The 24,475-nt window shown below is 42.8% G+C and overlaps 7 protein-coding genes across 7 annotated transcripts in view; 4 read left to right on the forward strand and 3 right to left on the reverse strand.

Moving 5' to 3' along the window:
• Window positions 1-109: 109 nt before the first annotated feature.
• On the reverse strand, window positions 110-1,936 carry LOC108029796 (ras-related GTP-binding protein C). The gene is made up of 5 exons (XM_017102310.3): window positions 1,748-1,936; window positions 1,195-1,665; window positions 913-1,131; window positions 712-854; window positions 110-654 (listed from the first exon to the last, which is right to left on the reverse strand). The coding sequence occupies exons 1-5, from the start codon at window positions 1,748-1,750 to the stop codon at window positions 333-335; spliced, it is 1,158 nt and encodes a 385-aa protein (XP_016957799.1). The 5' UTR covers window positions 1,751-1,936; the 3' UTR covers window positions 110-332.
• A 3,115-nt stretch (window positions 1,937-5,051) lies between these two features.
• Window positions 5,052-6,109, reverse strand: LOC108029809 (uncharacterized). The gene is made up of 2 exons (XM_017102327.3): window positions 5,976-6,109; window positions 5,052-5,914 (listed from the first exon to the last, which is right to left on the reverse strand). The coding sequence occupies exons 1-2, from the start codon at window positions 6,008-6,010 to the stop codon at window positions 5,473-5,475; spliced, it is 477 nt and encodes a 158-aa protein (XP_016957816.1). The 5' UTR covers window positions 6,011-6,109; the 3' UTR covers window positions 5,052-5,472.
• Window positions 6,110-6,328: 219 nt separating this feature from the next.
• On the forward strand, window positions 6,329-9,188 carry LOC108029757 (probable ATP-dependent RNA helicase DDX27). Its single transcript, XM_017102257.3, has 5 exons — window positions 6,329-6,490; window positions 6,548-7,372; window positions 7,572-8,304; window positions 8,364-8,907; window positions 8,963-9,188. Exons 1-5 carry the CDS (start codon window positions 6,398-6,400, stop codon window positions 9,114-9,116), a joined length of 2,349 nt encoding a protein of 782 aa, XP_016957746.1. The 5' UTR covers window positions 6,329-6,397; the 3' UTR covers window positions 9,117-9,188.
• A 231-nt stretch (window positions 9,189-9,419) lies between these two features.
• LOC108029784 (uncharacterized) lies at window positions 9,420-11,589 on the forward strand. Its single transcript, XM_017102294.3, has 5 exons — window positions 9,420-9,623; window positions 9,691-10,568; window positions 10,622-10,684; window positions 10,741-10,936; window positions 10,996-11,589. Exons 1-5 carry the CDS (start codon window positions 9,543-9,545, stop codon window positions 11,152-11,154), a joined length of 1,377 nt encoding a protein of 458 aa, XP_016957783.1. The 5' UTR covers window positions 9,420-9,542; the 3' UTR covers window positions 11,155-11,589.
• Window positions 11,590-11,982: 393 nt separating this feature from the next.
• On the forward strand, window positions 11,983-14,114 carry LOC108029743 (DNA mismatch repair protein Mlh1). Its single transcript, XM_017102234.3, has 2 exons — window positions 11,983-12,799; window positions 12,851-14,114. Exons 1-2 carry the CDS (start codon window positions 11,983-11,985, stop codon window positions 14,020-14,022), a joined length of 1,989 nt encoding a protein of 662 aa, XP_016957723.1. The 3' UTR covers window positions 14,023-14,114.
• LOC108029744 (succinate dehydrogenase assembly factor 2-A, mitochondrial) lies at window positions 14,025-15,453 on the reverse strand. The gene is made up of 3 exons (XM_017102237.3): window positions 15,288-15,453; window positions 15,006-15,193; window positions 14,025-14,688 (listed from the first exon to the last, which is right to left on the reverse strand). The coding sequence occupies exons 1-3, from the start codon at window positions 15,303-15,305 to the stop codon at window positions 14,412-14,414; spliced, it is 483 nt and encodes a 160-aa protein (XP_016957726.1). The 5' UTR covers window positions 15,306-15,453; the 3' UTR covers window positions 14,025-14,411.
• Window positions 15,454-15,834: 381 nt separating this feature from the next.
• Window positions 15,835-24,475, forward strand: part of LOC108029538 (low-density lipoprotein receptor-related protein 1) — a 57,290-nt gene continuing 48,649 nt past the window's right edge. Inside the window, exon 1 of the mRNA XM_017101849.3 lies at window positions 15,835-16,526. Coding sequence (XP_016957338.1) covers window positions 16,349-16,526 — 178 coding nt within the window. The 5' untranslated portion in view covers window positions 15,835-16,348. The remainder of the gene's footprint in view (window positions 16,527-24,475) is intronic.

The raw sequence follows: 24,475 nt of genomic DNA on the forward strand, positions 1-24,475 counted from the left end.
GAAATACTTAACCTATTAGCGAAATAGTGCAATGATTCCAGATTGAAGTCACTGGATGACGAACCCACAATTTGAACGATAAAAAACGATATTGTCAGGAACAACCCCGTTCGTATTTAAAAATAGACATATTTATTGGTAGTATTATCATTAATTTCAACCGCTGGGCAATTTGTTACGCTGCTCTGTGAGAGTGGCGACTAAAAGTATCAGTAGACAAAAGTAACAGCAGATATAACGAAAGAGAACGTACAAATTGGAATCGAAGTGTCCACAGAGAAGGTAGCGTAGGGGGAAATAAATGGGGCTCGCCGCCGGGCGATGGAGTGCGCCTAATTGATCTGCTGCGCTCGCGACATCCCAGCTGCGTCATGGCCATGGCGAAGCAGGGTCTGCTCGTCAACCAGGTCGTCGTCGTCCTGGTCGTTGTTCTCCAGCTGCTTTTGGCGCTTCAGCCGAAGCTCGAACACCTCGCTGATGGCGTCCCGGAAGCAGATGAAGTTGTAGTCGATCACGCCCTGTCGGTTAAAGTTCTCCTCGCGCAGGATGCAGACCAGTGCCAGGAACTTGTTCACCTCCCGCAGGTAGAGTATCGTGTTGTTGTTCAGCTTGATGAGACTAGAGCTTCCGCTGTCAAAGGCGGTTTCCTCGGAGCTGCAGCGAAAATCCGACTATGAAAATCCAGTAAGTTTAGGAAACAAAAAGGCTTGCCTGTATATGCTGGACAAATCTATGACCACGTCAATCATGTCGCAGCAGAGCTCGTAGGTCTGCATGTCAACGGGCGAGGAGTCCGTGGCTATGTATATCTTGGAGACCACATCGAAGAGAAAAGCCTTTTCGATGCCAGAGTTCTGCAAGGGTTGAGGGATTAGATAGGTAGTTTATAACCCGAAAAACAGCTCAACATACTGGTATAAAGATGTTCAACAGGTTCTCCAGCGTGGGCAGCTGGGGAATCAGCTTTTGCACCACCTTGGAGAATGCCTCGAAGATCGAGTGATCGTATATGGAGGTCAGATGGAAGCTCAGGTGGATCTGATTGAGGCCAGCCTCGCTGAGGTCATCCGAAGACCTCTGGTGGATATCCCGCTGCGACTCCATTTTCGAGTCGTCGCTGATGCCATCCACCTGGGAAAGAGCAGGTGTCACTGGGTTATCAGCGCCGATAAGCGCTTAAATCACGGATATTACCTTGTGTATGAAAACCTCGAACTTGATGCGCTGGTTGACCTTGTAGGCCTGCAGTACTGTGTTCTTGAACTTGGTCAGCGCCTCGTTGTAGTCATCCTTTGCGTCGATGACAAAGACTAGGGCGCCACAGCCGCCGAAGATCATGTCGGAATCAAAGGTCGGCTCGAAAAAGTCTATCTGGCCGGGGAAGTCCCATATCTGGAACTGCACGAAACTTGAGTTGTTGATGTCGTCCTTCACGATCTTGCTGGTGGACTCCAAAAAGAGGGTCTCGTTCGGCGACATCTTGTGAAAGACCACCTTCTGGATGGAGCTCTTGCCGGACCTCCGCATTCCCATTAGGAGAATGCGCGGTTTTGTCTCGCTGTTGCCCGTTGCATTGGGCTCCAGTTCCAGGCCATCCTGGTTGTACGCCCGGTACCCGAAGTCCTTGGGGAACGTGTCCGCCGGATAGTCGTCGTCATCGTAGCTCTGAAAAGGCGTGATGGGATGCAAATCAGGCGGTTCCGATGGGCGGGGGCCAGTGCGCGATATGGCTTCTTTGTCTACTCACCATGCTGCTGGAGTCTCTCGCCTTCCACTGGAATCTGCTTTTGGGGGTGGAGCCAGCTGCGTGTCAGCGGACGTGCGCATGAAACACACAGATAATGGATATATGGTCGCGATCAGTTTCCCTTTTCTACTTTTCCTGCGAGTTTCTTATCGGAATCACAATGTGTGCACACCTGCGGGCGGAACTCAGCTGTTCCTATCGATAGCAATCAGCTGGGGGCGATAACCAGATGGAGTGCAGTTTGGTCACACTGAGTGATGACAGTTTTACAAAACCTAGCAAGATAATTCAAATTCGCTTTTCCGCATACTATAAAATCAAACGGTTTTGGTAATTGAAAACAAGATATAAAAATCCAAGGCGTGACGCAAATAATTTCTTTTAAAAAACATTTTCGATTTAAAATGAACAATTAAACCGTTTAAAGCATTTATGAAAGCCGTTACTCGAATTGTCGGATTGCCAAATATGTCATATTTTCGTGAAATTTATGTCAAATTGTTAGGAACTTTGGGGTTCTTGATGTTTGTATGTTAGTCTAAAAATATTAAGTAATAGGAGCGTGGTAGTCAGTCTTGATCGCCGCTTTGAAAAAAGAGGGCTTGCGGTGAACGTCATGGGCAACATAGTATAAATCATTTGGTTTAAAAGGTTTAAAAATTCCGGAAAACCAAATTTTTTGTAAAGCTTTTTTATACAGAGCCTGACAGTAAAAACTCGGTTTTTGCTAAAAATGTCTGTTTTTTTTTTTATTAAATTATTGAAAATTCGTACGAAATTTCACAAAAGTCTGCTTTATTTTATTAAATTAAATAACTTAGGTACATAAATGCGTCCTGATTGACTCTATATGTACACTAGTTTTCCCTGTCTTGAAAACTTAAATTTCTTGATTCAAAAAGATTCTCCAAACAAAAATAAAAGTAACTGCAAAAATTTTTTTTCAAAAATCTTTTTTTTTTTATTTTTTATGATTGGAGGTATTGTCTTGTACTTGAGGGACATATTAACTGCTTCTTCGAAGGTAATAGGATTCGATTTGTCCGATGCGAAAGTGTAAATGGGTGGCGGATTCCTTACCGCTGGTCTTGAGATAGATCTACCACACTTGGCCACTTGCCATCCGCAAGCCAAAGCCACGTTGGCCAGTAGTCACTCGCCTGGGAAGTGACATACAAAAAGCGGACTATTTCCAGTGCATCCCGACATTGGTTCCTTATAGTTGCCCAAAACTGCAAATTTTGTATTAGTCTCGGTTGGCATGGGCTTTTAAAAGCCTAGGAGGTGACCGTGCTAACTACACAAATCATTTTAACATCGTAGTTTTATTTGGATATTAACTTATAAAAAAGTACTCTAAGGCGTGTGTATATGCAAACATTCGCTTACTAATGGCAGGTCGAAAAATGCAGATAGGAACGTCCTCGGCCAGGACCTTGAAATTCTCCCATCAAAGACGGAGCAATCTTGTCCAACAGCTCAGTGCTCAAGGACTCGTTTAGTTCAAGCACCTTGGCCGCCGGGCATTTCAATCGCTCCGGATAGAAGCGCTCCCCGATGTGATCCAAAGGGCAGCTGGAGAAAGCCATGGAGACATACACAAGGGACTCGAACGTGTATTAGTGTTTACGGCCTTATGGAGGGGCTCCACAAAGCGGACGGAGGCTGCACTATGAATGAACACATGAACCTGGGAGGTCAGTATTCGATCCCCGTCGCTGAGTCCCAGACCTAGTTCGCTGCAGTCCCCCGGAATGGGCGTCACCAGCTGCAATATATTCGGATTAACCTTAAGTAGGAGCTCACAAAACTGAAAAAGTATATTTGGCTGATTCGAAATAACGTGTTATTTGTATTATACCTCATATGTACATTAAGGTGGTCCAATAGTATCTAATTCTCGAACCTAACAAAAAGGAAAGATAAAAAACGTAAAAATACCTTTACCGGAGTATACAATGGGTGGAAAATAACAAAACTGTTATTTGAATTCTACTACTTTCTGAAATATAGAAAAAAGTTCTAAAGAGCAGAATGTAATATTTCAAAAACGCAGAGCTAAGCTATGTTATTTATCATTCTATTTGGAGTTATATGATATAACACGTTCACTGTGTCGCCTAGCTCTGACTGAAATCATACTACCCCCTGCCTTGGTGTAAATGTAAAACATTTTGGTGGGCAATTTGGGTAATTTAAAAATACAAATTTTTATTTTAGGATGTAGTCGCTTTGCAATGATATTAAGCTTTCTTTGAAAATGAATCACAACTTATTTAATACCACCATCATAAAGTTGCTGAGTAATTACCAATTTAACTTATTTAAGATTAAAATTTGGGAAACTAGTAGATTCTATATGGCAAGATTCCGATTTCTGGGACAGGCCCCGGCTGCCGAAGAAAACTTTTTTTTGCTCATAACGATTAGGGAATGTTGCTGAAGGATACGTTCTATCCAAACATCCGAAGTGTATACCTAAAGCTTGAGATTAAAGTCGTCAACGCAGAAAATTTGCGAAGCATTCGTAAGACGGATTCCACAAATTAACCGAAATGTAGAGGCTTTTGGTTTGTTTGGCTTGCTTGCAATCTACATGAAAATAAGCTTTGAGTGAAAAACGTTGACACCAATGAGCAAACTACCCAATCGCGATTTATTTCAATAAATTTAAAATGCGAACATTGCAAGCGTGCCTGAGTGAGTGGTACCTTAATATTGCCTGTGCAAATACGTTCCGCCTTACTGTACAATGTACATGCATAAATCACCGGTTCTAGAAAATGCAATTTCTTATACCTGCAATTGTTAGAATATGTTACTTACCCTTTTTACGTACATGCTAAACTACGGCTATTGTTCAATGGGATGTCTGCACGAAAATCGGAAACTACATCCTAGATCACTAAGCTGGTTTCAGTGCAACTAACGTATTATTCAATTTAACGCATTTGCACATTTAGGCGCGACGCAATCAGCATTTTTTGCCTTAAATATGCGGCCTAAAATAAGCGATTGAACAAGCTAGTCAAATTAATTCATAAGCAATTGAATAAATGAATGACCACTTAAAACAGGGCTGTGAAGCACTCCGGTGATCGACGACTTTATATCACTCAAAAGGTGGCATTTAGAACTAAAAAAAGAAAAATAATTATAATGCTATTGGTACGATTCTCAGAGTTTAGAGTTTAGAGGTCTAGTCTATCAGGTGTGGCAAGGGGAACTTTAAGTTTGCAAGCCATAAGCTGACTATAATGTTCTATTAATAAATCAACAATTATTAAATACAAATAAAAAAGAATGAACTTAATAATTGTTGATTTATTGATAGAACATTATTTTATGGACAGCCCGTTTTTTTCCGCTTGTTGTATAAGCCGCAAGGCCTAAGTAAAGTCTATACTTTTTGACCATCGTTTCTGGTCCAGATTTTTCATTATGCTGTTCATCATTCGGGAAGTTTATTAATATATTGTTTAGAATGCAACAAATGAGTACCCATGTAGAGTCTCCAGCAATCTATTGATGTCCGAAAATTATTGCTCCCGATGACGTACAATTGTTAAAAATTATAGCATTATGAATATCCAGTGCTTTCTACCACAATATTTTTCTACAAAGCTCTGCACTTTTATAGTTATTTATCAAGTGCCAAAAATGATGAATTTTAGCCAACTTGCTCACTAACGAAACAAAACACGTACAATTAGGCAACTCTAAAACTACTGGGCGGCCAATTTGGCGTCCAACTGGCCCAGATCGATGCCCAGTTCCCTGAGCCGATTCTCCTGCTCCTTGGTGTCCAGTCCGTGCTCTTTGTTGTACTTGTAGTTGACCGTGAGTTGCACCTCTTCCAGGCCGCTGACATGGTCGTACAAGTTGCCTTCCAGCCGCAGATCTATGTCGCTCTCCTCTCGCAGGGCACAGAAATACAGGAGGAATACGGCCAAGCTTGCGGAGATCACGTAGGGCTGGTACCACAGCGACTCATCGCTTCCTCCGCTCCGGGTGTCCTTGGCCCGCCAAGTGGCCGCCTGGCTGCCGAAGAACTTAATGGGCTCATTGCTGACCACGTCCTCCTCCGATTTCTGGCTGGCTGCTCCCTGATTTTTCGCATAGAAGCGGGATGCTGGTGGAGTTGCACCTGTCGCTGGCATCAATTGCCTGCGCAAACAGCAGATTATTACATGTGCTTACTTGTGTTTTCGAGATTTTAAAAACTCACCTAAAGGCTTTTGTCCTCGTCAGAAAACGCAGCATTTTCTACGCGGAACTCAAATAAATTTCATAACAAAATTGGTAGAACAGCTGAGCGAGTGGAATTGGAGATGGGAGCTATTTTGCCGGCACGCAGTGAATCGATATTTCGATTGCTAAAAATATATTAAAAAAATTAAGAATAAAAGGGGAATAAGTGTTCCACACATCTTTACTATTTGGAACAATTGTTATACACAAAAATAAACATGTTTTTATTGTGAAATAAAAGTCTTTGCCTTAAATTAAATTTATATTCAACATCTCATCGAATGATATCGATATTAGTGGACGATAATTTTCCAACTGTTTATCCCATCGCTAGCGAGCCACACGTGTGTTTTAAATTGTAAACACGCGCTGGAGTTTTTCAATTGTTTTTAGCTGAAAATGGGTGCAACCAAGAACGTAGACTTGATAGGTACTATCGAGGACGATGCCGAGGTGGAGAACTTGTCGGAGGACTCCGATGCGGAGGTGGAGGTAGGCAAGTCGTAGAGTTATACCCAAATCCAAACTGACTTTCGAGGTTTTGCACAGTACCAACCCACCAAACTAAGACACAAGAAGGTGACGGAGTTCGAGAAAGGTTTCGAGTTCGTGTCCTCGGTGAAGGAGTACAACCAGGACACCTGGGACGACTTGATGAAGTATGTGAAGAGGAAGGCGCGCACAAAGACCGACGACAAGATCGCAGCCCGGCTGCAAAAGAGAGGCGGCGCTGACGCAGTGGCCGCGGAGCAGAGCGATGGGAGCGAGATAGATCTTTCAGAGGACGAACTGAAGCATGATAACCTACGGCTGAGGGAGAAGAAACAGTCGAAGAATAAGAAAAAAAAAGCCGGCGAGGAGGATGAGGAGGAGGAGGGCGAAAAGATGCAGTTCGACGACACTGTGGAGGCCAACGAACAGATCACCTCTTTCTACCAAATGAACCTTTCGCGTCCCTTGATGCGTGCCATCGGAGTCCTGGGCTACATCTATCCCACGCCCATCCAGGCGTCTACCATCCCGGTGGCCCTTCTGGGTCGCGATATCTGTGGATGTGCCGCCACGGGAACAGGCAAAACTGCAGCTTACATGCTGCCAACCCTAGAACGTCTGCTTTATCGCCCTCTGAACAACAAGGCCATCACCAGGGTACTGGTTCTGGTGCCCACCCGTGAGCTGGGAGCCCAGGTCTACCAGGTGTCCAAGCAGTTGTGCCAGTTCACCAGCATAGATGTTGGTCTGGCCATCGGTGGTTTGGATGTGAAGGCCCAGGAGGCGGTACTGCGCCAAAATCCAGACATTGTGATTGCTACACCTGGACGTCTCATTGATCACATCAAAAACACTCCTAGCTTTACCTTGGACTCTATTGAGGTGAGTAAACCACAGAGCAGTGAGCTAATTTACAATATCTGTGATGAATCTCCATCCTTGCGCTCTGAGCTCTTTCTCGAGCTATGAGGACAATCTGGTTCTTGTTTCTGCGCGGCAAAAGCAAGCTGACCCTTAAGTTATACACATTTTTATCGCACGTGTTTTTGTCTTATTGAATAACATATTAAATCTTTAACAGGTTCTTATTCTGGACGAGGCCGATCGTATGCTGGACGAGTACTTCGCGGAGCAAATGAAGGAGATCATCAACTCTTGTTGCAAGACTCGGCAGACCATGTTGTTCTCTGCCACAATGAGCGAGCAGGTCAAGGATCTGGCTGCCGTTTCGCTGGATAAACCTGTGAAGGTGTTTGTAAACAACAACCAGCAGGTGGCATTTAACTTGCGACAGGAGTTCATCCGCATACGAGAGGATAAGGAGGGCGACCGGGAGCCCATCCTGGCTAGTTTGATTTGCCGAACGTTCCACGACCATTGCATGGTGTTTGTACAAACCAAGAAGCAGGCCCATCGACTACACATTTTGCTCGGTCTTCTGGGCGTGCGAGCTGGCGAATTGCACGGGAATCTTACCCAGCAACAACGTCTGGAGTCGCTCAAGAAGTTCAAGGAGGAACAGATTGATGTTTTGATCGCCACTGATGTAGCAGCCCGTGGTCTGGATATTGTGGGCGTAAAGACGGTCATCAACTTTGTAATGCCCATCACCACAGAGCACTACATCCATCGAGTGGGTCGTACCGCTCGAGCGGGACGTGCTGGTATCTCAGTCTCCCTGGCCGGCGAAAAGGAGCGTAAAATCGTTAAGGACATTATCAAGAACGCCGAGAGTACTATCAAGAATCGTATTATTCCGCCAGAGATCATTGAGAAATACCGCAACAAACTTACGAGCCTTGAGCCAGAGATCCGTGAGTATTTCTATAAAGATAAATCTAGTTTTCAGCTATTAATTTGAGCTCCAAAATAGAAAACATTCTGGATGAGGAACAGGCTGAACGACAGCTAGCCAAAACGGAGCAACAGCTTTCCAAAACGGAGCGCAAGCTGCTAGGCCAGTCCAACGAGCGACGTGGTTGGTTCCAGACCAAGCAGCAGCGCGAGGCGGAGAAGGATCGGCTAGCTTTGACAACCGGAGACGAGGAGAAGCCAGCTGGTGGAAAGGGAAAGGGCAAAGCAGCGGGAAAGCGCAAGCGGCCTGAGTACGGAGGTGACGGTGAGGATGGACCGCCAGTTAAGGAGCTGGAGGCAAAGCGAAACAAGAAGAAGAAAGAGGAGCCCCGGAAAAAGACGCCCGAGCAGCTGGCCAAGGAGCGGGCTATGAAGGAAATCGAGAAGGTGTCGCTGGTGCGTGCCAAAATGGCCAAGCTGCGCAAGCGGCCAGGAAAACTGGGAGCTGCCACCGAATCGCACAAAGGCGGAGCCGGCGACAGCAAACCCAAGCGGCGCGGTGCCCAATCGGCATTTACAAACGATTTAACTGATGTCAGTCGCGGTGGAGCCCTGCGTTTAAGGTAAGTGGTGCTGATTAACTTTTTTGATAGGATTTCTAATTAATTTATTTTCCAGATCCGAGGCAAATCGGCACAAGAAGATGACCAAGATTACTGCCAAGAAAAAGGCCAGCAGTGTAAAGATTACGAACAAGGCGGGAAAGAACAAGTTCAACAAGGGCAAGAGCTTCGGTGGACCGAGGTACGCCAAAAAGGATAAAAAGAAGTAATACAGCAAAATATAGATGTATGCAATGTTAAATCGTAATCTTGTAAAATAAAACTTTCACTTCTTTAAGGCATTGAATTGTTTTTTGATAACTTACAACTGAGAACCATAAAAATGACTTCGTTTTCTAACTACTAGAAAAAATACTAAATGTTTTGGATAATTTTAACTAAAAAAATATATTATATGTATGTAAAGGTAAAACGTAGGAAAACTTAAAAAATAAATTTAAATTCTTCTGTAAACAAGTATGTTTATTTAAAAAGCGCGCCAATGATTTATCGGTAACAATCGATGGAAGAAGCTTTTGCAACCCTACTTCTGTTTTGCTTCGCTGTTTTCTTCCTTTCGCGTTTTTCCTGATTTTTGGCCACAACAATGTGCTAGGACTCCTTGGTTTGCACTTGTCTAAACCCAATCACAAAAGATGAGCAGCCGGAGTCACTACGGACCTCCTCGGGACTCCGACTCGGACAGCAGCTACGATGGCTTCTACTTCTCGGGCGATGTGAGTGCTCCTTGGTACTGCTTCACTCGGAGTAATCCTTAGGTGCCCCTCTGTTTTTCCTGCCCAGATGAAACGTTCAAAACCCGCACCCTATGTGGATCCCGAGCAGAAGCTCTACAATGCCGTGCTCGACGGAGATCTCCAGACGATGCGGGAGGAGATGCACAAGCTCGTCTTCCAGGTGGACCAGACCGTGAAGGGAGGCCCGAACTTACTGATGCTCGCCTGTCGCGAAGGACACTACAAAATCGTTGAGTGGCTGGTGGAGAAGGCAAAGGCAAACGTAAACCGGCAGCTGGACTCTGTGATGCCATTGATGATGGCTTGCAGTAGTAAGGATCCGTATGTCGCGGAGAAAATGGTGCGCCTACTCCTGCGCCACGGTGCCGTGGTCAATGTGTCCGACAAATACGGAATGACACCTTTTATGTTCGCCTGCCAGAACGGCTTCACCGGCGTGGTGCGCCTTCTGATCAAGGACGTCAGCTTCGATGCTGTGGACAATCAGGGCTGCACGTCCATCTTTTATGCCATCGAAAGAAACCACGTGGAGATTGTCAAGCTGCTCGTGGAAGCAGGCGTCAATGCCACAATAGCTAACAATAAGGGATACACGCCTACCCAGGTGGCCGAGTGCCATGGCTACTACGACCTGCTGGAGATCCTGCCGCGTCCAGCCTCCACCTACCTGGTGCCCACCCACTTCCTGGGCTACAACACGCTTAGGGATCACATTCCTCGCATCTTTCTGAAAAGTGACTGCCCGGAGTATTTTCAGGAGCTGAACGGCATACTGCAGTCCATCAATGTGGGAAATATGGTTCAGCACTTTGCCATCGCACGGACCTCGCTGGCTGAGTTCCTGGTCATGGATGAGGAGTCTCTCCAGAAGGTGGGCATCGAGTATCCCATATACCGTCACAAAATATTGAAGGGCATTCTTGAGTGAGTGGATTTTTATGGTAAATGACCGCAATGTAAGGCTTATTTCTCTGTAGCTTCCATCTTCATCACTGGTGCAACTCGTCGATAGCTCGAGTCAAGGAAAAGGACATGGACAAGTGGGGTTGGCGTTTTTTGTGTTACCTTTCGATGTAATTAATAAACTTCCATTTAGCTTCTACGAAATTCTGATGATCGCTGCCAATCATCTGCAGCATTTGGTCATTATTCAGGCGTCACTGCGATTTGTATTGAAGAACCAAGAAGAAAACCAAATGGGGCAACCTAACGAGACGCAGCTGGCCACTATAAAGAGCAATATTCAGGGATATCGCGATGTCCTCAACCAAGTAACAAAAACAGTAAAATATGTAAGTTTTGAATTAAAATGGTTTGAAATTCGAAACATTACTCATTTGTGTATTTTTAGCTTGGGTCATTCAGTCCCCCACAGAATCCTCTTTTCATTGACTTCAACGAAATCCTGGCCGAGCGGAAGCGCAAGAAGGTGCGCAACTACTTCAAGTACACAACTATTATCCTCGGAATCTCAGTTTTCATCTGCCTCAAGTGCAAGTGGTTTTCATAGTAATCGTACCAGAATCATTACAAATAACGTTGCTTTCCTTAGTTTAGGAGGTTTATTTGTTTTCGAAATCAAAATAGATTTAGTTGAAAAAGTAGGTTTAACTCAAATTTTTATTGAAACTTGTATCTTCAGAGTAAAATATTTACTGTTTAGAAAAGTGTAACCTCGAAATACACATATACGTTTAACATATGTTACAAACAATATGAGACAATAGGAGTTCAAAAGCAAAGAAATGAAATGTATCAAATGTTACCTGAAACTCAAAAAATTACCTGAACATGAAGATGAAAGGTATATATAGAGTGTGAACTGAAGTTGAAGAAACCCACAATAACTTAATTTTCTTCTTATATAATGTAAGGCGAATAGAAGTAGAATTATGTATAAACTTGTATTATTTTTATTACCCGGTAATAAAGAAGTTGTTATTAATGGCTGTATTACTTTATTCAGAAACCGTAAACCTTATATGTGAAATCGGAAAAATTACAATTAATTGATTATTTTTACTGTACTTTTTAGTTTTACTTTACCGTTAAAAAAAAAAAAAAAATTGCTTTTGGAATGTAGAACCTAAACATACTTGTTATAAGTAATCATAAAATTATGCGTGTTCTTTTCCAATTAAATCATAAATATAAATATCATACCTCTATGATATAATTTAAGTGTGAGAAATTTTTAAAAACTTGTTATTTCTTTTATTAAACAAAAAAAATAAAACCTAAACAATTCAAAGTCACCGCTAATCTGATTTATTGCCGCGCAGCCAAACGGTCACACTGGGTTTTGCTTACATTTCATTTTCCCCAGTGATTGCGCGCCATGCCGGAGGATTTGGAGCCGGGCGTCATCCGGAAGCTGGACGAGGTGGTGGTGAACCGCATAGCCGCCGGCGAAATCATCCAGAGGCCCGCGAACGCCCTGAAAGAGCTGCTCGAGAACAGTTTGGACGCCCAGTCGAGTCACATACAAGTGCAGGTAAAGGCCGGCGGCCTGAAGCTTCTCCAAATCCAGGATAACGGAACTGGGATACGGCGCGAGGACCTGGCCATCGTCTGCGAACGCTTCACCACCTCCAAGTTGTCCCGCTTCGAGGACTTGGCCCAAATAGCCACTTTTGGCTTCAGGGGAGAGGCACTGGCCAGCATCAGTCATGTGGCGCACTTGGCCATCCAGACCAAGACGGCGAAGGAGAAGTGCGGCTTCAAGGCCACCTACGCTGATGGCAAGCTCCAGGGACAACCAAAACCGTGTGCCGGAAACCAGGGAACCATCATATCCATCGAGGACTTGTTCTACAACATGCCGCAAAGGAGACAGGCGCTCCGTTCGCCGGCAGAGGAGTTCCAAAGGCTGTCCGATGTTCTGGCCAGGTACGCTGTTCACAATCCCCATGTGGGTTTCACACTACGCAAGCAGGGCGAGGCACAACCTGCCTTGCGCACTCCAGTGGCCAGTTCCCGGTCCGAAAATATCCGAATTATCTACGGGTCAGCCATTTCGAAGGAACTACTAGAGTTTAGCCACCGGGATGACGTGTTTAAGTTCGAGGCTGACTGCCTGATCACCCAGGTCAACTACTCAGCCAAGAAGAGCCAAATGCTTCTGTTCATTAATCAGCGACTGGTGGAGTCGATAGGTGAGTGATGATAACCTTCGTCCGTTTTAGATTAATATGAAAATCCTCCAGCTCTCAAGACCGCCATAGACTCGGTATATGCCACCTATTTGCCTCGCGGCCACCATCCCTTCATCTACATGAGCCTCACGCTGCCGCCCCAGAATTTGGATGTGAACGTCCATCCCACCAAGCACGAGGTGCACTTTCTCTACCAGGATGAGATTGTAGAAAGGCTCAAGCAGCAGGTGGAGGTCCGTCTGCTAGGCAGCAATTCCACAAGGACCTTCTACAAACAGCTTCGCTTACCAGGAGCTCCGGACCTGGATGAATCTCAGGCAGCGGATAAAACGCAGCGCATCTATCCCAAGGAACTGGTGCGCACCGATGCCAGTGAACAAAAGCTGGACAAGTTTCTGGCGCCTTTGGCCAAAAGTGACTCAGGCGTGTCCTCCAGTTCCTCCCAGGAGGCTCCTCTGCCAGAGGAGAGTTTTCGAGTCGCTGCGGCAAAGAAAAACCGAGAAGTGCGCCTCAGCAGCGTGCTGGACATGAGAGACCGGCTGGAGCAACAGTTCAGTACTCAGCTCAGGAGCATCCTCAAAAACATTGTATACGTGGGTTGCGTGGACGAATGCCGATCCCTATTACAGCAGGAGACACGCCTATATCTCTGCAACACCCGTTGCTTTAGTGAGGAACTCTTCTACCAGCGGCTGGTTTACCAATTTCAAAACTTGTCAGAAATTACTTTAAATCCACCGCTGCCACTCAAGGAGCTCCTAATGCTTTCGTTGGACAGCGAAGCAGCTGGCTGGACGCCTGAGGATGGTGATAAGGGCGAACTGGCTGCCAGTGCTGCGGAGATACTGCTTAAAAAGGCCCCTATTATGCGGGAGTATTTCGGGCTGCGCATCTCGGAGGAGGGCAACGTGGAATCTCTCCCCAGTGTGGTAGCCCAGCATCGCCCCAATGTGGCCCACCTGCCAGTTTACCTTCTTCGCTTGGCCACCGAGGTGGATTGGGAAAAGGAGGCTCGTTGCTTCGACACTTTCTGCAGGGAAACAGCTCGATTTTATTCCAAACTGGATTGGCGGGAGGAATCAGCTGGGAGTTCCAGGTGGACCACGGAGCATGTCCTATTCCCAACCTTTAGAAAGTATCTCCTGCCACCGCCCCGTCTCAGGGATCATATTTTTGAGCTCACCAGCCTGCCGACGCTTTATAAGGTGTTCGAGAGGTGCTAGTATGCATTTTAATAATGTTCCTTTTTATTAAGCCATAACTATTATTTATGATTCAAATCTAGATCTCCTGGATCATAACATATTCAACAATATTGGTACGTTTCGATTATTTTTAGTTCTGTTTCGGGTCAAGCAGTTGTCAACTTCTAAATTTCCAAATTGGGTGAAATCATTCTTCCAGTAATGAGCATAACGATAAGTCTTTAGACCTTCACGATTGCACTGCAAGGATTTTGATAATCTTCGAAAATGTTCAAAGAAGTTATATTCAGAATTAACGAGTTGGCTTCCAACTCAATGTGGGAGGTAAAGATCTCCAGGATCACAGAATAATGAAAAAGTCGAACTAGTTGATGTATTTATAAGCAAAGGTATAACGTTAGGGGAGACTAAGTATTCAAATCCGGCTGGCGGAGACGTGTGACCCGCTCGGCATTCTTGACGTGCTCCTTTAAGAGCATTATTATCTCAGTGTCGTATTCCTTGGGAGTGGGCTTGACGTCGGTGGCCCAATAGTATATGTCCCAGTCGTTGCTCACCCCGTTGATTAACTGATCGTATAAAGCCGTCTGCTCGGCGCTGAATTTGTGAAGGTGCTTCGCCGCAAACGTGCTGAGAAGAAGATCGTTTTCCAGCATTCCGCGCTTACGGGATTGATACAAAAGTCTGGAAAGGATTGCCATGTTTAATAATAAAAGGTTATACGTATATTACTAAATTTGTGTTCCTGGTTCTGCAATTATCTCTAAGACCTTAAAAAATATGTGAATCTATTGGACGCCAAAATACTTGACATTGTGAGAAGTTACATATAATATGAACTATTACATTGATAAATATCATTATTTTTTAGTTTTCAGAGATAATTAACAAAAAGAAAGACTTCAATGATGTTTAAATTTAAATTGCTATAATTATTTTAAGAATCGCATATCTAAGTGTAATGATGTATTCCCTCCTATAAGATAAATAGTTGTACCCACCGCTGCTTTCGAATGTCCAACGGCTCGTTGGGACGCACAGGATATTCCGGCAACGGCAGATAGTCGGGGTCCTCGTAGTCGACGATCACATCGCCAAGGGTGCTGGCCAGTGGCGGAGGAGGGTCCCGCACATTTGACGCACATCGTCTCCAGGGTAACAAAATCCAACTCGAAATATCTAACGTCATCTGGTCGCGACAAAAAAAGGTATAAATAGAAGTGCACAGAATGCATTCATTGCATTCTTATGTAACTGCGTGTAGTCCGAATTGAAGGACTCACCCTTAGTTGACGTAGCATTTTGAGGACCAACACTTCTTACAAATTGTTTGATTTTAAAGTTTAAAAGGAAGTTTGTGGGTTATATTAGATTTTGAGGCAATTTGAAAAATCAAAATATTTTGACAGCGGCCGGCTGCTCAATTTGTGGCTAAAAAACGAAAAAAGCCTTGCTACTTTTACAGAGCTCTTTAGTTAAGATTTGAACCTGATTAAAGATATGTTTGGTGCGCAGTAAATACGGATGTATTCAGTTTATAATAATTAATAATTTAAAGTAAAGTAAAGATACTATGAATACAAAAAGTACTCTAAAAGCTTTAAATGAAACGGGGTTTTCAAGACATCAATTGAAAGATTGAAAATTTGAGAATGGGATTTTTCGAATTGGCGCTTTACCAGTGCTGTGTAAATGACTAACAGAACTGTTGGGTTTCAATTGTGTTTAGCTAACAGCGGCATTTCAGTGTGACCACATTATAAAAAATGAAATGAACTAACATCTCGTCCCACTTCCATAACCGGTTTGACGTCAAACGGGAAAAATTAGTGGTGGTGCTCGGTCGTGTTCCGCGCATTCTCGCAGAAATTGAAAATATTTTGAAACGAGCGGTTGTGCGCGCTGCTCCGTTAAAATCAAAGAAAAAATCTGAAATTTACGTCGCTTCGGGAAACAGCCGGCAAAGATTATGAGTTAATATTTGCTTTTCCTTCCGCCGTGTTCCGCGGATAAAGAACCGAAGTTCTCGGCATGAGGATTGGGGAAATAATTAAGAGTGGTGTACTTATGCAGCGAGTTCTTAGCGCGCAAAGCGTTTTTAAAAAGTAAACAAATAAAATGCGTGTTTCAATGGAAATCTGAGTAAAAAAGTTACCTGTTTTGTGATTTCTTTGCCACCCCCGTTTGGTGTGCGTGTGTGTAAGAGCGCGTCTGTGTGAGTGTTGTGTTTTTGTGTAAAAGGAAAACAAAACGGAAGGCTGAAACAACAGCAGCGGCGGCGGCAGCGGCAGCGGCAACAAAAACAAGGAGAGCAGCGTGTGCGAGGAGAGCGGCCAGCGGCAAAATGCCGGCGACAGCGAATTCGTGGGTGTTGTTGCTGTTGTTGTTGGTCGCGGTGGAAAGATGCAGCAGCGATAACAGCAGCGGGCGCATCAATAGTCGCAGCAGCAGCAGCGGCCATCGGAAAATGCAGTGGCAGGAGCAACAGGAGTCCCCCACCTTGCGCCCCCTCCCCGAGAAAGGTACGTGTGCTATCTCCCTCTGGCCGTCGGCATCTCCGCGTCTCCTAGCTCTCGGCACCTCATGCCTCTCGTTCTCCCGCATCTTAATTGTTGTTAATCTGCGGTGCATTAACCTGTCCTATGTAAACAAGTCCCCCACTCTCTCTCTCTCGCTCTCTCTCTGCCCCATCCCCTCCTCCGGCTGTGCCAAAAATAACAACTGCTCTTTGCCTGCAGCCTCCTTGTCTCTCTTTTTTATTTTGTTTGCTGTTTTTTGTTTTTGAGTCTGTGTCACCCCCACCCCCCGCAAGCCTTCATTCACTTTGTTATGCAAATTCCTTGGTTTCCTCGCTGGCAAAAATGCCGCAAAACAAATGGAAAATAGAAACAAAAACAAGTGTATATGCAAAAGTATTTTTGTCACTTGTTTTCTGCGGACTAGCGTGGAATTTTCACGCAGCAAGAGCTGGATAGAAATACTTGTGCAGCATGGAGAAGTGCAGAACCCAAGGATAATCACAGAATAAGCTATAGTTCATTATCAAAGGGGCCTTATAACCATATGTTTATGTTACTTACTTATATATTGTTTTTAACAATATGTGAAAAATAATGAAATAGTCGGAGCTTGAACGTGGTTTGTACATATATTAAAATTATTTTTACCTTTCAGTGTAGGTAACTTTTTGTATTAAATTTGAGTAATTGAATCGGTAAAATACCTAAACATTCCCCTTTTTTTGTTTGTTATATATATAAAAAATGCAGAAATAATTAAAAAGAGCTAGATATTTAGGTGAGGGCCCTTGGGTTCATTTCATCCCGAAAAGGGACCTGAAAATATTGTGGAACAAACTCACAGTTGGACTTTTCACTTGCAAACTGACGATGGCACCAAATGTATTGCCCTGAAAAATTGCTCAGCAACAAGAAATTAATTTAAATAAATTATGTACGTACAATGGACTTCTTGACTTGGCGCGCATTATGCATGCACATGAGCCATGACCCGAGGGTCCAAAAGTCTCCGCACAGAGGCCACCGCCCGCCCTCTCCACCTCGTTAAGATAGAGATAGCGAGGGACGCGCAGAGTAAATAAAATTAAAGTAAGCGTTTCCTCATTTGAGGCTGTGCGACGCCAGAACCTTGTCACAGTTTAAACGGGCGAAATGCACAGAAGGCACCGAAATCAATCAAGTAAATTGTCTGCCTGACATCCCAGCAAGACTTCACAGGGTATAGCATACATACTCGTATATGACAGTCCGGGGAACTATTAAGTTGTTAAGTTAATTCATTCACACAGGGCTCTGCAATTGCATCCTTTAAATCCTACCGGGAAGTTTCACTAAATAAATTGAAATATTCACTGTCCTGGTTTTATGGTGGGTTCTAGTTACCTTAAGTCTGTTTGCCTAAAGGCAGTTACTGGAACATACTATTCCATTGGTATTCCATTTCCAAGGTCAATCACTTGCCGCTTAGCAAATCGCAGAAATAAACCATTTTGCACTTTGTTATTTTAAAATGCAATTGAAATTCTTTTGCTGTAATGGGTTTCCCAGTTTTGTGAAGAATCGCCATTCCTTACCCTAAACAGGAAATGTATTTCATCAGATCACTGTGGACAGATTTGGAGCGAACTTAGTGCATCGGGAAAACTAATTAAGCTTTGCCTAGCATCTGCTGGCACACGTAAAGTGTACAGTAGTGGAAATTCGGAGCTTAAAATCTGTTCTTTGTCTTTTTTTACAAACTACCGTTTTAAAATTCTAAAAGCCTTTCGCAAATTATTTGAAATATTTACGGCACCGCATATAAAATATCAATGGATTTTTTCGTAAAGTTAAATGATTAATTATTATTAGTTAAGTTGGGGAAGAAAGGATAGCTTCCTTTAGGTACATGCCCGGTCAAAAGTTCAACACTTTTGCAAGGCAGTAACTATTTGCGACCCGTGCACATTTGTGTAGCCAACTGAAGTGTCTCGCAGTTAGCGTTGCGCCCCCGCGGGTCAAAAGGGGTGGTGCAGCGGTGCAGATGGGGAGAAGGGGCGAAGGCCGCGCTTTCCACCCTACGTAAACCCTCCCCTTTGCCTGTGCTGCGTTCTGCCTTTGCCATCCAGGTCTGGCGGAAATATTGCGGAAATCGTTTATCATGTCGCCAATGGCTCTGTTTTAATAATTGCTGTCCGCGTTAAACGGTCGAAGGGGCAGAAGGCAGAACCGGATGGGAAAGTGGGAGTGGCATGCCTCATTTGCGTTCTCGAACGGTTAGCAGAAGATGCGTTGAAAGCGCTCCGATTGGCAGTCGCGATATATTCATGACTGCAACTCTTCGCCGGGTGTGCGAGGTCTATTTAAAAAGATATGTTCAGGGAGACATAGGTACATAATTGTGAAGATTGCATTTGTTCTGTTCATTCGAAATACTGAATAGATTTTAATTAAATTGATTCTATATTGTATTACAATATAGCCTATAACCTTCATGAAGAAATATTTAAAACTGATTTTTCCTTATCTTGCCGTATGTTACTAAGTCACGAAATCTATCACTGATTAGGCTTTGTAAACAAGGTTCATATGGTTAATCATTTGATTATTATTAGCTGATATTGTTAAATCTTAATCTATGACTAAAAGAAATTTATATATTAGGAAATAATTTCCCCATGCAAATTGCAGGGGCTTCTGTGTTCGGAATGACAACTTATTTATAAAATAATAATATTATTTTACATATTGTATCTTAATTAAATTGAATACATAAGTTTTAGGTAGCAGCGATAAACTTAGGTATTTAAGAAATAACCTGATGCAAAAACAAAACAAATTTATTCTGGAATGCTACTAACATCACTGTTAGGTGTACATCGCTATTAAAGTCTGTGAACAAGGTTCAAAAGGTTAATCATTTGATTATTATAAGCTGATAATCCTAAAACATCAGCCTAGCAGGTACTATTTAACGGAAGCGGACTTGTTCAAATTGTAAAGTGCTGATGAGTGCGGTAAATTTTGTAATCTTATTTAAATAACACCCATATAATCTACCTAGTCATTTGTAAAGTGCTAATAAGTGCGATAAAATTTGTAATCTTTTTTAAATAACACCCATTTTATCTACATAGTCATATTTTGACTGGACTTCCAATCCTCATCGCCATCTGTCAACGCAGAGAGTTCGGATTCACCTTTAGACCAAATTTTTGGCTGGCGTTTTTATTCTCACTCGGGTCCGTTCAAGTTCCACATTAAGTTTGTTTGTTTGCTCGCCTCAAGTTCAAGAGCAAACGATAACCTGTCCGCAGACGATTAGGTAACACCAACAACAATAGAAACAAGTTTGTAAGGTGAGTTACAAACACACCGACACACACACGGGTAACACCTGCTTAAAGAGCCAAAGAAAAAATGAAAGAGCGAAGCCTGAAAGAAACAATCTGCCTTTAGCGGGGCCAACAAACAAGTAAGCAAGTTGGCCAAAAGCAAAGCAAACGGGGTCCAAAACAAACTGGACAAGCCGGCCGGCTTGAGCGGTGGAAAAGGGAAGCGAGAGCGGTGGGAAATCGTGGAAAAATCTGGTGGGCAACCTTAAAGTTTTCAGGATTCCCCGTTTTTTATACGTACATACTATACATACCTACGTACATGAACTTTTTACCCCTGCATAATTGAGTCTGGAAATTCGGTTAAGCCAGTAATTTGTTGCAGAACAATTATGTGGAAAATCCATTCAGGGGGTTCTTCCACACACGAAATTCTCTTGCTTTTCCTTTTCCCCTTTTGCGAACTTTTTATGCAAGACGTTTTTCTATATTGATTTATTGTACAATTTATTGTTGCCGCTCAATGCAGGCGAGCTGCTGTGTGCTGTCTTTATTGTATTTCTGCTGGCTGCAAGCACATTTATGGTCCGTCTGGCCTCGAATGACGCACCACCGATGGGATGCACAGGAAAAACCCAGGATCAACCCCAGAGGAGGGAATGAATTTTCGAACGGCTGGGGTATCTCAAAATTCAAGTTGTAGGCAAATCCGATTTCCAAAGATTTCTATTCAAACATAAATTATTTTAAGATGTTCAAAACGATAAATGTATCCATAAGTAATGTTTTTCTAAAAGTATGCATTGGTCTGATATTGTATGTTTTGTTTATATAACTATTACAAGAGTTTTGAAAATGACTAAAGATTTAATTCTTATATATAAATTAATTTATTAAAAGAGGTACTGATGGGTTTTTTAAAGAGTTTTGGAAAAAAGGGGCTCATCTTGATATGTTTTATTCGTGTTATTCTAAGCTAAATATGAAATTTGTGGTTCTAAAAAATTTGTGATATTTATTTGTCTTAGAAACTAGATTCCTTTCAAATCGCAAATTTCTTTCCGTGTGGGGCTAAGAACTGGAACCGGTTCAGATTGGATCGGTTTGGTTCTGTTCGCCGAACAAAGACACCAACATCGCCAGGGGGTCTAGACGAAGTGCCCAATATGGTCATGGGCAGGACAGTTGGTCAACGCATATGTTTTGTTGTCATCATCAACGATGATCAGCCAGGGACTCGAAAGCTGAACTCACGAATTGCTGTTAATTGCCATTTATTCATCGAGGGTGTTTTTCCATTTCCCTATTAGCAGCATTTCCCTCCCCGGTGTCTGTATTAAATTTTCCATGTCGTTCGCAAGTACTGAAAAATGTCAATTGAGGAATTGCAAATAAATAGTTGCCAATTAAAAATGTATTGTGCTCACGAAATGCGTTGGCACTCACATAGGCATCTGAACAGGCAAAATTGCAATGCAGAAAGCATTTTAAAATTAATTCCTTTGCATTAATATTTTTTCGGATTAAATTCGAATTTTTCCGTAAAACTTCTGATACAGCTCATAATAACAATACTCACTCCGTGATTTGTTGGTCTGTCACGATTTTAATTAAGCGAACGCTTAATGATATGTTGTTTTGATTATTTCTTAAAAAGTGGCTGCAAGGGTTGTTTGCGCTAAGAAATTTAAATGATTAATAACGCGAATGTTTGTCAAATGTGAACCTACTTTTTCCATTTGCGCACTCAGTTACCCACCCACAGAGTGCACTCAATTTAGTTTTAATTAGCAATGAGCACGAAATGATTGTACGAAAAGCAACAAACTCAACCAGTTTCCCGAGTGGACCTCGCCATTTGTGCCCCTTTCATTCCACAGCGCCTTTCCTCCTCCGCTCGGTGCATACTTTTGGCATAATTTTTTTTTACATAATGAAAATACATTTTATAATTGCCTGGCGCCGAGAGGAGCAATACACCACAAGTGGCTTACTTGGGTCAAATATTTTTCGCATTCAATTGAAACGAGAAGCAGCTCAGAAATGTGGGGCTTCAAAGCAAGATGAGCTGAGTGGATTGTTGGGTTTTCAGACCTAACTGACTCATTAGGAAGTTAGAACTAGCCAGCTGTATTTCGTTTTCAATAAATCATACAGTTCGCAGGCGAACGTACTGTAATACCTAAAGCTCTTGCAAAGCAGTTAAACTCTGGAACAGCAAACGCGCCAACAACAAAGGCTCTCGGATAATCTCTATATGGTCAGCACTCGATGCTGATGTGCTGGCCAGTTTCTGCGGCATCGTTAGAATATTGAAAATGCATTAAACGGCACTACGGATTTGCTTGCGGACAGTTGGCGGGGAGGGGCCCCGGACTGGGAAGTGTGGGTGCCACGTAAGTAGTGAATGTTATACTCGTGTAACAGCAAAACCGCAAAGCCAAACCAATCCTTCACCCATAGACTCTGATGGCTCTTTTCCATGGTTTATGCGGTAAAGTATTTTGCGAACAGAGAATCTGCGTTCATCATTCTTCGTTGTTCGCGTGGAGTGTGATTACGGTAATAGTCGTAATGTAAGCGTAGAAATTCATTATTCATTTTTATACCCTTGCAGAGGGTATAATGATTTCAGTCAGAAGTTTGTAACGCAGTGAAGGAGACGTTTCCGACCCCATAAAGTATATATACTCTTGATCAGCGTCACAAGACGAGTCGATCTAGCAATGTCCATCTGTCCGTCCGTCTGTCCGCCCGTCTGTCCGTCCGTTTCTATGCAAACTAGTCTCTCAGTTTTAAAGCTATCGAGGTGAAACTTTCCCAAAAGTCTTCTTTCTATTGCAGGTAGTATATAAGTCGGAACCAGCCGGATCGGACAACAATATCTTATAGCTCCTATAGGAATCATCGGGGAAAAAATTTAAAAAAAAATTATATTTTCAGTGTTTTATAACATATCACCTTCTAAGCTTGGAAATAACATTTTTTAATTAGTTAAGAATTTTATCAAAATCAGACGACTATATCATATAGCTGCCATATGAACGATCGGAAAATTAGTGGTAAAATAATATGAAAAAATTATATATTTGGTGTTTTTTAACATATAGCTTTCTAAGCTTGGATATAACATTTTTAAATTAATTTTGAATTTCGAATTACATTTTATCAAAATCGGAAGACTATATCATATAGCTCCCATAGGAACAAACCGAACATTAGTGGTAAAATAATATGGAAAAATTATATCTTCGGTGGTTTTTAACACATAACCTCCTACGCTTGGAAATAAAATTTTTTATTTGGCTTTGGATTAAATTATATAAAAATCGGACAACTATATCATATAGCTGTCAAAGGAACGATCCGAAAATTGGTGGGAATAATATTTTTTGACTTTTTTAAGCCTTTGAAAAGATAATCTCTTCGGGAAAGTATTCCACATTCTAAAAAAATGTCTTTAAATTTGTATAAACAAAAATAATTGTGCTTTACAAAACCTCATAGCGGGTATTGAAGGTTTTCAATAGTATCGTATCGAACTGCATTTCTCAGAATACATTTTTGCTGGTGTCCTATGCTTTTGGTTCAGCTCTTCGCGTTGCATCCATAAAACATTTTACAAAGTAATTTGACCAAACGACGACAGGCGGTATTATGGGCAGCGAGGATGGGAAAGGGAAAAGGGGGCTGGCAGGCAAAACGCAAATTAAAGATACGCAATTGCGGCAAATCGCACGCTTCCATGTGGGCGACGTTTTGTTTGAAGTGCACTTTGTCCTGCGTGTGAGTGAGTGTGCAGTGGGGCAGTGGTGTAGTGGGTGGCGTGGCGGTGGTGCAACAGCGGCGGGTTGCAAAAGGGGTCTCGGATGTAATTGCAAGCTGTCGTTTGCCGCTTTTTCCCATTTGCATCGCGGCATGTCCGTCTCCGCATCGCGTTGTGGTAGGTTCTCAATTAGTTGTATTAATAACAGTCTGATGCCTCTCAGTTTCCACGAATAACACTTGGTCAAAATGAACTAAGGATTACCCACGGAACTAGATTACGTAAAAACCATGCAGTTTCAAAGGTATGTTTGTATGATCTGCGGATTGTGTTTTGACTTACGTTCATTTTTACGTACTTTCATAGCTAAGCAACGTGGGTGCAGCAACTTCATTATGTAAGAATATAAAAATATGTATTAGAAATCGGAAGATTGTAAACTCTTAACCGATTTTAAAGGGTTTTTTTATTTTCTCATAGGATATACAATTTATTATATGTGTGAGATCTAACAAGACTATGCTATTATTAAAAACAGTTTCGAAAAAATGTCTGCCCTAACTGCGTCCTTAAGATACTAAACTCTAATTGAAGGCTTATGTTCCTAGCCGCCTAGAAAATATGTGTTTTCGCCATAAAGGGTATCCAGGGCAGTACTCGTACCCTTTTAAGTACAGCTTCCTGGAATTTTCCCTTTTTTCTTTTTTTGTTTTAGCATATTTGTCTACCTTTGGCGCACTCGTCGGGCGTTTTTGTTGCCACTGCTGGTTTTTGTGCTGTAATTTGTTCCTCTTCCTTTGTTTGCCCGACTGCTGCTGTGGCTGCCGCGCTGCGTCTGTTATTATAAGCATAGCGCTCGACGCTTTGCGAAA

This window comes from Drosophila biarmipes, chromosome 2R, assembly GCF_025231255.1.
Source record: "Drosophila biarmipes strain raj3 chromosome 2R, RU_DBia_V1.1, whole genome shotgun sequence".
Lineage (NCBI taxonomy): Eukaryota > Metazoa > Arthropoda > Insecta > Diptera > Drosophilidae > Drosophila > Drosophila biarmipes.